General features: G+C 37.9%; 1 protein-coding gene and 1 pseudogene across 1 annotated transcript in view; one reads left to right on the top strand and one right to left on the bottom strand.

The window, feature by feature from the left end:
- The first annotated feature begins 867 nt into the window (after nt 1-867).
- LOC127429990 (cytochrome P450 2C5-like) lies at nt 868-11,500 on the top strand (annotated as a pseudogene).
- Nucleotides 11,501-13,145: 1,645 nt separating this feature from the next.
- Nucleotides 13,146-13,980, bottom strand: part of LOC127429507 (cyclin-dependent kinase-like 1) — a 29,466-nt gene continuing 28,631 nt past the window's right edge. The window contains exon 10 of the mRNA XM_051678552.1: nt 13,146-13,611. Within this exon, the coding sequence (XP_051534512.1) occupies nt 13,510-13,611 (102 nt within the window). The 3' untranslated portion in view covers nt 13,146-13,509. The remainder of the gene's footprint in view (nt 13,612-13,980) is intronic.

Raw genomic sequence — 13,980 nt, 5'->3', positions numbered from 1 at the left:
CCCTACTCTTTACAAGAAATGGACTGGGATTTTTTTAATGACCCCAGAGAGTCAGGACCTCAGTTTAAAGTCTCATCCATAAGACGGTGCCTCTGTTCAGTATACTGTTTTTTGTCACTGTACTGGGGCATTAGGACCCACACAGGCAGCAGAGTGAGCACCAGTAACACCTCCGTAATGGCACGATAATGTTTACCTGGATGTTTCTCCCATTTGTAAATGTCCAATAAATGCATGAAACATTTAGCATATTTTACAGATTTAAAAAAATATCTGGGGGTGTGTGTCTGCTTTGTTGTTGAGCTTGAAGTTCTGTTGTTCCAGCCTGAAGTTCTGCTTGAACCTTCATGACATGTGTAAAAAGGGATCTGCCGTTATTAAGATATTCATAGTTAATATTAATAATACCAGATGCACTATTAAAGTATGTGAAATTTATTTATTAAACAAACTAGCCTCAGTCTCCATTACTAAGCAATTCTGAAAATCATGTACATATTTATTATATGTTTTCACTCAAATTCTTATGTTGACAATATAATTTGTAATGAAACAAATTAGAAAAAATAATCTACTAAATGAGACAAATGCAAAAATGAATCTTTGGACACCAATGTACGCAACGTACTCTGCAATTTAATGAAACACATTTTTTATGAGACCCTGCTTAGTTCTTTGAGTATTAGTGCTTGGTTTGCTGGTCACATGCCTTACCTCTGTCCCACATCTTATGAGCCCCCCCCCCCCCTTTACTCTGGTCCCTTTGAGCTTATAAAACCTCTAAAACCCCTATAGAGAAGAGAGTTATCCAGCAGAGAGAAGGAAAACAGAAAACACTGGCTGCACGTAACACTTTGGAGAAGAGAGATGGAAATCTCCAGCTTACTGGTGTTGGTCTTAATATTGGCCATGTTGATGTTGGTCAGATGGTGGAGGAAGGCGAGTGGACTTTCTTTGCCCCCGGGACCACTGGCACTGCCACTGATTGGTAACTTACCAATGATGGACAATTGTGCACCCTTTAAAAGCTTTATGCAGGTAAGAGAGAAAGCAGGACTATGTGTGTCTGTCTCTGTGAATTTTATGTTTATAACAAGCATATGAGAAACAAAATGCATTTAAGCAGGGGTCTTCAACTATTGACTGATCCAGTCATTTTTGTGGATAAAATGACAATTTGCTTTAAACAAAAATACAATATTCTGTTAGCTTCAATTAAAGCTAAAAATCTATTAAATGTTTCATAGTCCCTCCCAGATTATTAAGTAAAATTAACATGTAATGTATTTGTAATATTGGTGTAGTGAAAAGTTGGCAACCCTAATAGGAAAGTACTTGAAAACCATAATAATTTCCCATTTGCCTGTGATTAATTTGCCTGAGCTTAATGGAGTGGGAGTGCCTCAAAAAGTTTTTCTAATGATTTTATGATAAAATGAGTAATAAGGGATTCTTACTGTATCTGGGTTTTTGACATTCAGCAGGTTTTGTAGAGTTTACGCTGCGACAGATAATGCTGCAAATGCATTGATTTAATTGGACACATTCTGACGTAGGCATGCGTTGACCATTGAGAATCTCGGAAAGGCGGGACTAGTTGCGCTGAAAATAAACAAAACATGGTGGAAAAACTCATACATGCTCGGCCAGGCTAAAAAAATAGAAATTGTAGAGAGAGAGTCTGGAGAAGTGTTTCAGTGTTTACTGGTGCATTGTTGATCTCGATCCATTAACACCACTGGATTGCTGCTTGTTTTCAAACTGAACTGCCTCTTCCCTGTGTGGTACATGCCTTTCAAACTGAACTTTTGCATTCCCATGTGTCAAATGCTCCATCTGAGCTTTCTCTAGTGTGTAGGCACCCCTAGGCTAATAATAAGCAAAAGTTCAAATGTCGAGCTGAAATGCTTAGATATGTCTGGGCAAGATTTAGAAAAAGAAAAAAGAATGTCCTTTCAAAACTTATAATTAACAATAAATGAAACTGTCACAGCGATCCAACCTTTCTAAGCTTGCAGTGGTGTGTTGCAGTGGAGTAAAACATATGGACCTGTGATGACGGTGTACCTCGGGCCCCGGAGAGCAGTGGTTCTGGTCAGTTATAATACAGTTAAGGAGGCCCTACTGGACCAGGGAGAAGACTTTGCCGGCAGAGCCCCTATTCCCTTTTTACAAAGAGCTGTGAAAGGCTACGGTGAGACTCTTGTTTGCTGCTATTTTAAATGCAGATGTTGTCGGAATAATGTATTTTAAAATAGGCCTTTGTCCTTCATGCACGTTTGTAGGTCTCGCCATCAGTAATGGCGAAAGTTGGCGTCAACTGAGGCGGTTCACTCTCACTACACTGAGAGATTTTGGGATGGGACGCAAACGAATGGAACAGTGGATTCAAGAAGAGAGCAGAGACTTGCTGAAGAGTTTTGAAGAAACCAACTGTGAGAAAAGAGAGCATTTGACATTCACACCCATGTTGAAAAGACCAGATTTGACCAGCATGAATGAATGTTTAAAGGTTTGGTGCTGGACTAGCTGGTGAACCAAGATGGTCTTCATGATGAAGCTGGTTGAACAAAAATGTTTTGCCGGTCAAGCTAGTTAAGAGGCTTGGTGGAGACAGCAGTGCATCAGCATCCAAAACATATGCTGGTCTTCTCAGTCAAAATTATGATAACATTATGGTTTCTCTCACCCTCAGCTATGTCAGTTGATCCAGTGTGATCTGCTCCTTGTTTTTGGGCAGCGCTTTGATTATGAAGACAAAAACTTCCTGCACTTACTCCAGATCATCTCCAGACTCTTGCGCTTTGCCAGCAGCCCTTGGGATCAGGTGAGCAGGCAGGATAGAGTGTGCTGAACAGGGAAAAGAACAATCTTTTTTCAGATTCATTTTGAAACCGATGCTGAAGCAAAAACTTTGAACAAAAACTGTATGTTCAAGAAATCCCTTATTATGGTTGTTCTGGTGCCAATTAGACTTTTACATAAGAAAGAGAGATGATAACAGAGATGCAAAACTAGACAAGACATTTGGCCTTCATAATGATTCTACTAACATTTTATTTGTGCTCAGTGAAGTGTGTTATCCCAGCCTCAAACCTTTTTGTTGTGTGGAAGACCATATGAGCTAGGCTAGGGCTGGGCAATATGGCAGCAAAACATTTTCAGCCTATTGACGATATTCAATGTATCTTCAATACATCTCAAAATTATCTTGATAATTATGTATTTGCTTTGAAATGGCATAAAAGTGATTTGTTTTTGTTTTAATTAGAGGAACCATAATTTCAACAAAACAGCCACTGTTGTCAAGTGGTTAATGAAATTAAAATCTAGTTAAAAATAATGAAGGCATTCATTATATCAGTTTTTCACTGATAATCAAAACATTAGGCCTAATAAAAATAATTACTTACATGTAAGTGTGTGTGTGTGTTACAGAAAAATCAAAAACATTTTTTGTTTTTTTTTAGTGAACAGAAAACTTAACTCACTTATTTTTTGTAACCCATTTGAATATTTTTCTATTCTGTTATTAACATTATATTATTAATAATATAATATTGTGGGTCCCCATTTATTATCATAATAGAATACTGAATTCTTATTATTTTGAGGATTAGATTTGTGCATACAAATCTAATTTGTATATCATCTTCACCTGAAGCCACCTAAAGTGCACAGTATTTTTTTTATTTTTTTTTACAATGTTCCTCATTACGAATCTGTTGAAACACTGCCTCCTCCTCCTTTTTTGTGATACTTTGTCCTCTTTTTAGGTTTGTACTCAGCAGTTACAAATGTTTGGAATTGTGCTAATACGTGAATCTTCGTCACTTTGCTTTTACTATGCGCATGAACCGCTCTGAGAGCACTGAACATTGCGTATCATGAGCCATCATGGGTGAAAACAGTACAGCAAGTCACTTGTTCACTCTGAAGCATTCGCAGACCATGTATTCATTTAATTAATTCGCTGCCTTTTGCAACTTAATTATATAAGACCATATCATGAATTTTGATGTTATATTTTGATTCTTTGCGCAGCCCTACAAGGAAGAATCCTGAAATTAGTCTAATGTTGCGCTTTTTAGAAAACGTGGATATAAAAAACACTTAAAACCTTGCAATATTTGTGATTTGTTTTTCTCTCGATTGCCTATGAGTGTACATAGATATACTGTACTGTATATTTTATTCATGTTTTATTGTGCATGTGTCTGTATGTGGTTTTACTTGTATTTATTTGTGTAAAGCACTTTGTCAAACATGTGTTGTTTTAAATGTGCTATAGAAATAAATTTGATTGATTGGTTGATATTGCTTAATTTTATATCACCAGCAAATAATATATATTGATATATCTCCCAGCCCTAAGGTGAGCTACATGAGCATAACCTGAAATGCATGAAAGTCACTTAATGTCCTATGCAGTAGCTTGACAGATGCAGTAGTTACGGATTGAACTTTTCATGATTTTCACTACTTCAACAGCTGTTCAACTTCTTTCCTCGGCTAATGGAACTATTGCCTGGGAGTCAGCACACAATCTTTAGAGAGATAGATGACATCAGAGCCTTCATCATGGGTAAGATCAAGGAGCACGAGCAGAATTTGGACTTTAATGACCAAAAGGATTTTATTGGCTGCTTTCTTATCAGACTCAAACAGGTAAGCAAAGTTGATTAGTTTTGCATTCTGTGGATTACTTTCTGCTAATTAGGTTATTGTTTCTCTGTACTTCTATCTTTTAGGTACTGTTCAGCATTTGCATTATCCAAATTACATCAACCAAAATACCTTATTTACACAATCTTTGTGTGAAAATTCAGGGATGGACTGGGACTTTTATTTTTTTTCATCATCATTTTTTTTTTTCAATAGGCTTGTTCAATTGTGGTCCTGGATCCCCATGCACAGGGAAATGATGAAACCAGAATATAGATATTCATAATTCTGCTTAGCTGTAAATACAGAATTAAGTTGGATACACAGGGCTCCAGACTGCCACTAAAATGATCACAAATGCAACAAAAAATAAATAATTGTGAAAATAATTGAAAATCTAGTCACTACTAATGGCGACAGTCTGGAAAAAATGTTGTGCGTTCACATGTGGTTTCATCAGATATCATCTTGTGAGGTATTAAATTACATCTTTTTATATGACTAAACAGGGACTAAAAATGAAATGCTTTTCATTTCAGTTCGTTCTGAGCAAAAACAGTATTTTTCATTCCGGTTCAGAAGTACCGCAGCCTCCCTTCCAAAAGGTTACCGGTTAGAACAAAATAAAAAAAACGGTTAATAACGTTCTTTTTAAAATGACAGTACTCTGTGCTAATGGGTGGATGAAATACCAGTTGCAGTATTGCCAGATTTCGCAAGAGAAACAAGCAACATGGTCTGGAAAAACAAGCCCAAAATAAGAATCAGAATCAGAATCAGCTTTATTGCCAAGTATGCTTACACATACAAGGAATTTGTCTTCGTGACAGGAGCTTCCAGTGTACAACAATACAAAAACAATACAAAAACAGCAGCAAGACATAGATAATAATAAAAAATAAAAAAATAAAACTAATTATACACATACATACAGACACACACATAAATACACACATACACATGAGTAGTGCAAATCTAATACAATCTGTTATGTACAGTGCAATTTTCTTTTCTTTTTTTTTTCTTTTTTTTCAGAGGAATGAAATGGCAGAAGAGGTTGGATGTGTTGGATAAATATAAGAAAGACTAAACTGCGTATTGCACATAGTTATTGCTCAATGGGGCAATTTAACTGTTCATGAGATGGATAGCCTGAGGGAAAAAACTGTTCCTGTGCCTGATGGTTCTGGTGCTCAGAGCTCTGAAGCGTCGGCCAGAAGGCAACTGTTCGAAAAGGTAGTGGGCAGGGTGAGTGGGGTCCAGAGTGATTTTTCCAGCCTTTTTCCTCACTCTGGAAGTGTATAGTTCTTGAAGGGGGGGCAGGGGGCAACCAATAATCCTCTCAGCAGTCCGAACTGTCCTTTGTAGTCTTCTGATGTCTGATTTCGTAGCTGAACCAAACCAGACAGTTATTGAAGTGCAGAGGACATACTCAATGACTGCTGAGTAAAACTGTGTCAGCAGCTCCTGTGGCAGGTTGAAGGAAGTACAACCTCTGCTTGGCCTTTTTCACAATGGAGTCAATGTGGGTCTCCCACTTCAGGTCCTGTGAGATGGTAGTGCCCAGAAACCTGAATGACTCCACTGCTGCCACAGTGCTGTTTAGAATGGTGAGGGGGGTCAGTGTTGGGGTGTTTCTCCTGAAGTCCACAATGATCTCCACCATTTTGAGCGTGTTCAGCTCAAGGTTGTTTTGACTGCACCAGACAGCCAGCTGTTCAACCTCCCTTCTGTATGCAGACTCATCGTCATCTCAGATGAGGCCGATGACAGTGGTGTCGTCTGCAAACTTCAGGAGCTTGACAGAGGGGTCCTTGGCGATGCAGTCATTGGTGTAGAGGGAGAAGAGTAGTGGGGAGAGCACACATCCCTGGGGGGCATCAGTGCTGATTGTACAGGTGCTAGAAGTGAGTTTCCCCTGTCTCACAAGCTGCTGCCTGTCCGTCAGAAAGCTGGTAATCCACCGACAGATAGACATGGGAACAGAGAGTTGGTGTAATTTATTCTGGAGTATAGCTGGGATGATGGTGTTGAAAGCTGAACTGAAGTCCACAAAAAGGATCCTTGCATATGTCCCTAGTCTGTCCAGATGTTGCAGGATATGATGCAATCCTATGTTGACTGCATCATCCACAGACCTGTTTGCTCGATAAGCAAATTGAAGGGGATCTTGAAAGGGTCCAGTGATGTTCTTCAGGTGGGCCAACACCAGTCTCTCAAAGGATTTCATGACCACAGACGTCAGGGTGACAGGTCTGTAGTCATTAAGTCCTGTGATTTTTGGTTTCTTTGGGACAGGAATAATGATTGAGCGTTTGAAGCAGCATGGGACTTCACACTGCTCCAGTGATCTATTGAAGATCTGTGTGAAGATGGGGGCCAGCTGGTTAGCACAGGATCTAAGACATGCAGGTGAGACGCAATCTGGGCCTGAAGACTTCCTCGTCTTTTGTTTCCAAAAGACGCCGCTCACATCATCTTCACAGATCTTAAGTTCAGGTTGAGTAGCAGGAGGGGGGAGGAGTGGGGTTGCAGGAGGTGTTGGTGTTTGTGTGAAGTAAATGTCAGAGTGGGTGTGGGGTGTGAGATAGGGCCTCTCAAATCTGCGGTAGAACACATTCAGGTTGTCAGCCAGTTGTTGGTTCCCTACAGGGTTGGGGGTAGGAGTCCTGTAATTTGTGAGTTGTTTCATGCCACTCCACACTGATGCAGGGTCGTTCTCAGAGTATCTTTTTTTAGCCACTCTGATTTCCCTGTTCAGTGTGTTCCTGGCCTGATTGTACAAGACTTTATCCCCACCCCTGTAAGCATTCTCTTTGGCCTGACAAAGCTGCCTGAGCTCTGCTGCAAACCACGGTTTGTCGTTGTTGATCTTTAAATAAGTCCTAATAGGAATGCACATATCCTCACAGAAACTGATATATGATGTAACAGTATCTGTGAGCTCATCCAGGTCTGTGGCTGCAGCCTCAAAAACACTCCAATCCATGCAATCGAAGCAGGTTTGTAGTTCCCGCTCTGCTTCACTGGTCCATCTCTTTACAGTCCTTACTACTGGCTTGGTTGATTTTAATTTCTGCCTGTAGGTTGGAAGAAGATGAACTAGACAGTGATCAGAGAGTCCCAAAGCTGCTCTAGGGACAGAGCGATATGCATCCTTTATTGTTGTGTAGCAATGATCCAGTATGTTCCTGTCTCTGGTGGGGCATGTGATGTGCTGTTTGTATTTGGGCAATTCACGTGTGAGGTTTTCTTTGTTAAAATCCCCAAGAATAATAATAACAGAGTCCGGGTATTGTTGTTCCATGTCTGTGATTTGATCAGCCAGCTGTTGCAGCGCTGTGTTCAAACACGCTTTTGGCGAGATATACACACTCACCAGAATAAACGAGGAAAACTCCCGCGGTGAGTAGAAAGGCTTACAGTTAATAAAGCCACATGCCGTACCAAATAAGCGAAAATCAGCACTTTTTTTTTTTTTTTTTTTTTTCTGGTGTGGTGGATTTTTCTGCACAGAAATCATAACAAGCATTTTGATAACAGTTAAGTATCATTTTAATTAAAGATCTGCTTCTGAGTCAAAACTCGGCAACATAAAATCTGTATTAACGCATCATATCTAACAATAATTCAGTGAAACAACTGAGAAATTTACTTTTTACCTCTAATAATGTTTTCCTTGTATCTGGATTAGCCGTGCACGTACAGTATATGTAGTAATTATACATAGTTGATAAAAAGGTCTTCATTCACAGAATTAAACCCACAATGGGTGAATGGGGGAAATGAGTGATGCAGCAGTTTCCTTCAGGATCAAAGCACATTTTAAATTTTTGGGGGGCAACATGAAGTAGTGTAGTTCCAAAAATTTACTGTGATAAACCCTTTGGTTTCATGAAAAAATTATCGGAACATAATTAACCGGTTATAACCGATTACCAGCATTTAAATATAATGGTTTCACTCCGGAACAATTGAAAATCACTTTGTAACTAGGTCAAAATGGGCAAGGAGGAGGCAGGAACTGGACGATGCATCAAAGTAATATTTTAATGAAAACTTAAACAAAAAGACACAAACATAAACACACACACAGCAGCTGCGTGTGGCTCTCTCTCTCCTGAACTGTCGCATCCGGCTGCATTTATTCCTCTCCTCGGCTGATTAGCCCGACTGGGGGCCGGGCGTGCGTCACACACTTCTATCCCATTTTCGGTTTTCGTCCTTTGAACTGTTTTTAGTCCCGGTTACTAAATATGATATTATATACAGTATGTGAAAATATAATATTGATTTTTAAAACTATCGGCCAATTAATCACTTATCACCTCTCTCTCTCTCTCTTTTTGGCTTTCTATTTTGCTTCTGCCCAACCATCTAAATTGAGTAATTCTGTACTTTGGCAACTAAAAACAGTAATTTGGCTCCTAAATGTTTCGTTTTAGGAGCCAATGACTCCATAGTCATTTTTTCGTAGTCTGGAGCCCTTATACATATGCTTGCATACTGTCACTGATTTTATATATTTTAAATTAATTATGCATATTTTAAAATAGTTTTGTCACTGATAACATACTTTAAAAATATATTTAAATATTTAAATACATTTTTGATGGCAATGCATGCTTATCCAGTAAAATAATGTATGTCCTATTTAAATATGACAAACAGCAATGACAATGGTCATCAGTGGCCAAATAATACATCTTATTCTGCCCATTTAGGCAGGAAGAGTCTGTCTGACCAATGTGTTTTATATGCCATTTAGGGGTAGGGTGAATTAGTTGATATCACATGAACAGACAGATGTGGAAAAAGAGTTGGTTCATAGCCGGATGTAAGAATACACAGATGAAAATAGTGGATATATGAGTAGACTTTGTGACAAGAATTTCTGTTTGTCCAAAAGTACAGATTATTTCATTGACAACTTAAAACAGAGTGCAATGTTCTACATATAAATATGCAGTTTACTGGATACTAAGTGCTTCAAGCGCAACACTTGGTATGTTTCAAAAGGTTGATGCCATTAACCTAGCATATTTTGCCAAATGATTGTTTCCGTTTCTCTTATTTTGAATTTGCAAGTTTTACCTGTTCTTGCAGTGACAGTTTATAACATTGGGGATTATATATAATTGTGTGACTCATCTCATGGATCTTCAAATTTAACTTGAAAAATTATCATATATGATCTGTACATATTTTCTTTTCTTGTTAGAGCAAATTCAGAAGGAGATTGATAGAGTTATAGGACCGAACAGAATCTCTACAATGGATGACAGGAAGTCCCTCCCATTCACTGATGCTGTGATTCATGAAGTGCAGCGATATCTGGACATTGTCCCACTCAGCATTCCTCATTACGCCATACAAGATATCTCATTCAGAGGTTATGTAATACCAAAGGTAACATTCAACACATACTAGTCAGCTTCTGTTACTGTATCTTTGCTAGATAATTTTGTCCTGCAATGCCAACTGTTCTAAATATTATTAGAATTGTTATGGATTTTCATTCTTCCAGGACACAGTGATTATTCCCGTTGCACTCTGTCCTAAAGGATGAGGGACAGTGGGAAACCCCTTGGACATTCAACCCTGAACACTTTCTGGACACCAAAGGCAACTTTAAAAAGAGTCCAGCCTTTATCCCCTTCTCTGCTGGTAAATTATAGCAAGTCTGTCATCACATGAAAACACTATTCACTGTAAATTATGGAGTAAATGATTAAATAATTTTTATTTTTGGGTGAACTTTTCGTTTAAGGGTCTCTTCACATATTACTGCTGTCCTTACAAAACTTTGAATTTCATAATGTAGGTCAAGATACAGTACTGTACATCCACAATTATAAGCTAAATGCTGTATTATTCCGGTATGTCAGGTACACATGTCAGGTTTTAATTCAAAGTTCATCAAATGCATAATTTCTTAACACAAAAGAGGGCTGCGTTTAAGCATAAAGGAGCTGTTATTAGAGGTATAGTTTCATAATGTCTTTAGCATAAATGGTCACTGTCATCTCCTCTGTGTTGTATCTCTGCAGGTAAATGCTCTTGTGTGGGTGAGTCTCTGGCTCGTATGGAGCTCTTCCTGTTCATTGTGTCTCTGCTTCCGAAGTTCAACTTCAGTAGTCCAAAGGGTCCAGATGACATAGATCCCAGTCCTGAACTCAGCAGCTTCGCCAACATGCCTCGATTCTATCAGCTCATTGCTGAACAACATGGATATTACATGCCTGCCTTTTGTCAACAAACATGGGGCACATGACCACATCTAAAAGCCCCGGCACACTTACAGAGAAGTTCTTCTTTGTTCTTCGCTCAGAGCCAAAAAGAAAATAGAAACAGCTGAGCAATGACCTACTGTTTGCGAACATTCAAACCCCGACTACACCGCTGGGGGAGGCATTTAGATGAGCATTCAGATATGAGGACGCTCAAGACTACATGTAAAACATCCACTAATATGACATTAAAATGAGTTATCAATGACTTCATGCCTCATTCTATGAGTCAAATTCACTTGAGATCAGTAAAAGAAGCTGTTTTATCTACTTGATGATGATTTAAAGTAATATATATGCCATAGATAATGTGTAATTTGTCTTGTTTACATTTTGTATTCATAGTGCTAATGTGCTAACACATTATACGTGGCTTTAATAGGCGGCAATTACACTCTGTTATTGGGTTTTATGATGACACTGAAACTACTGCAAAAATGGCTGTAAAAAAGAGTGTAAATGGGTAGAATACAGGTGGAGCTCCAGGTCACACCTAATGATGACGTGGACCAATGGCAGCCGGTAAGAAGTTTTCCTGAAAGTTTGCCCTAACAAGCTGTTACGAACCACTGAAACGAACTAAAAAACATCTTCGTTTTGACCAGATTTTGTTCAAAATTACATCACACCTGTTCAATCTTCAAATCTATAGGAGGTTTGCAGGGGCCTTAATACTGTTTCCTTGGAGTTACCTTGTATGTCTTTATTGAAAATCTATTAGAGCTCATAAAAATTCACAAACCTCACTGAGAGCCTATTTTTAATCCGGTGTAGTGCAGTCATGTTGTAAATTGTTTATGTATTGTTTTTATATACTGTTAACTGTTCTGTGATTGCTGTAAAATAATGGGTTTTCAATGTCTGCAGCAAGGTTTCCCAAATAAATACAAGGCTTGTTATCAGAGTTCAGCTTGTTTAGTGTAAGAACAGCCTTCACATTGGGAGTGATGCCTAAAAATGCAGCTCACTGGGGTTTGGATAAAAGCTTCAGATTTGGAGGCCAGCAAGTTTGCTGATTTACACATTTTTCTTATCTTTTGAACGAGGGACTTTAAGATATATTCTGTGTCTTTGGAATTTCTTTGTATTTTACCCCATGTAGTTTGCTTCACAAAAAGTTTAGCGTTCTCTCGCTTAACTGTATGTTTTGTATTCCTTTGCAATAAAGTAGAATGGTTTTATGACAGTAACCATTATAACAATGCTATTAGTAGTGAAACCACAGTAATTATAAAGGAAAATCAAAACTATGGTAATAATAATCATAACCATACAGTAAAAAAACAAAACAAAATAAGAGCGCTTGAAAGTCTGAAGTCATAGGTGTTGCCTCCATGCTAATGGAGCTGTATAAGGCCTGTCTGTGATGAGGTTAGGTCAGTGCCAGCACACTGTGGACTGTACGTCACTCAAGCAGCCGGTAATCTGATGAGAGCTGCAGACAATCAGTCAAGCCGAGTGTCAGGACGGTTACTGATCGCTGTCTCATCCGGAATATCAATGACTGGAGAGCTGGAGCATACTGTATCTGACCCACTGAGAAAAGCTCAAACAACCAACCTTGTTTTAACTGTCTCTGTTCTGTTTCAAATCATTAAAGGAGTAGTTGTTCACATGTCAAGTGAATGATTGTGATGATGCATAAATGTTGCTTTTTGTGTCAGCTTTGGAGCTTGACAGTATAAAGCTCAGACATTCTGCCTAACATCTCATTTTGTGTTTCAAGAAAGAAAGGAAAAAGCTATTCCTTGAAATTATTTCAATGTGTAAATATTTAAGTCAATTTTTTGGTAAAACAAAGTTGTGACTACAATTTTACAGAGCCCATTTGGAGGACAGGGAGGAAATATATTTTCTGAAATAGTTTTGCGTTCCCTCACAATTATTTTGGATTCTCTCATAATACCATGGTCTATCCCTTAAAAAGTTAACCATTATACCTTGTATGAACTATGGTATTGATAGTAAAAACCATTGTAATCAAAATGGCTTTACTACAGTAAGCCTAATTATTTTGCTATGCTAACTATGCATGATAATATTGTTAGTTGTTATTATATGCATTAAGTATTGTATTTGTTTCTGCTGAGAATTGAGATCAAGGTAATCTAGGTTATTGTAGAAGGAAAATACAAAAAGAAATTGACAAGAAAACAAATAAACTAGAAAAATCTATTTTATTTATCCACAACACAAAAGCAGTATGTTACTATCTGGATGGCACACAAAACTGTATAATATCTGATATCAAACATGCAGACAATTATTGCTTTTGAAAGCTTTTCTTTTTGCTTTCATATACCTGCACATAAACAGAATACAAGGTCCCATGTCTATTTATCAACTCATCAATACAGGTTAAGTTTGAATACAGTAAGTGTTGCAAAAGCTACTTCAGTAATACAGTTAATGAATACAGTCTAAATGTCAGTCCTTCAGCAAACAGCATGGAGTTTCTGCTCTTGTGTGGTTTGCTTGCAGTAAATGCACCAGTGACACGCTATTCACTGCAAGCATATGTGCCCTAAGAAACACAGTTGCACTGGTGCAGGGGTCAGATGTTTGGTAGATGGTGGTCATGTTTGTGCCTGTGTTTATTCTTCAGTTCAGGTGCTGGTGAGATGTTGCTGTTGGTCAGCTGTGGAAAGTATTGAGGCTGGAAAACAAAATTTGGCTCTGTGTCAATGAATAGTCAACTAAGTGAGGCAGCAACTCAAAATGTCTTATGAAGTTCTGCAACCTTTGATTTCTTCATGAATTAGGGTAGCTACTTTACTTCATATTTTAATACTTATAAAATTATTATTATTTTTTTTATTTTTATTTTTAAGCTTTTGGGCAAATGTCACAAAATCATGGTATGCCATGGTAAATTAAATAAGTTATATATTTATTAAAAAAATTAGGCCTATGTTTAAGAGAATTGCAGTTTTCTTGCATTGTTTATATATATATATATATATATATATATGAAAATGTTACAATGCAAAAAATCATAATAGTCATAAAATAGGCTTCATTTTCT

Source organism: Myxocyprinus asiaticus, chromosome 39 (assembly GCF_019703515.2).
Source record: "Myxocyprinus asiaticus isolate MX2 ecotype Aquarium Trade chromosome 39, UBuf_Myxa_2, whole genome shotgun sequence".
NCBI classification, from domain to species: Eukaryota; Metazoa; Chordata; class Actinopteri; order Cypriniformes; family Catostomidae; genus Myxocyprinus; species Myxocyprinus asiaticus.
This window is presented reverse-complemented; position numbering and strand designations above follow the sequence as displayed.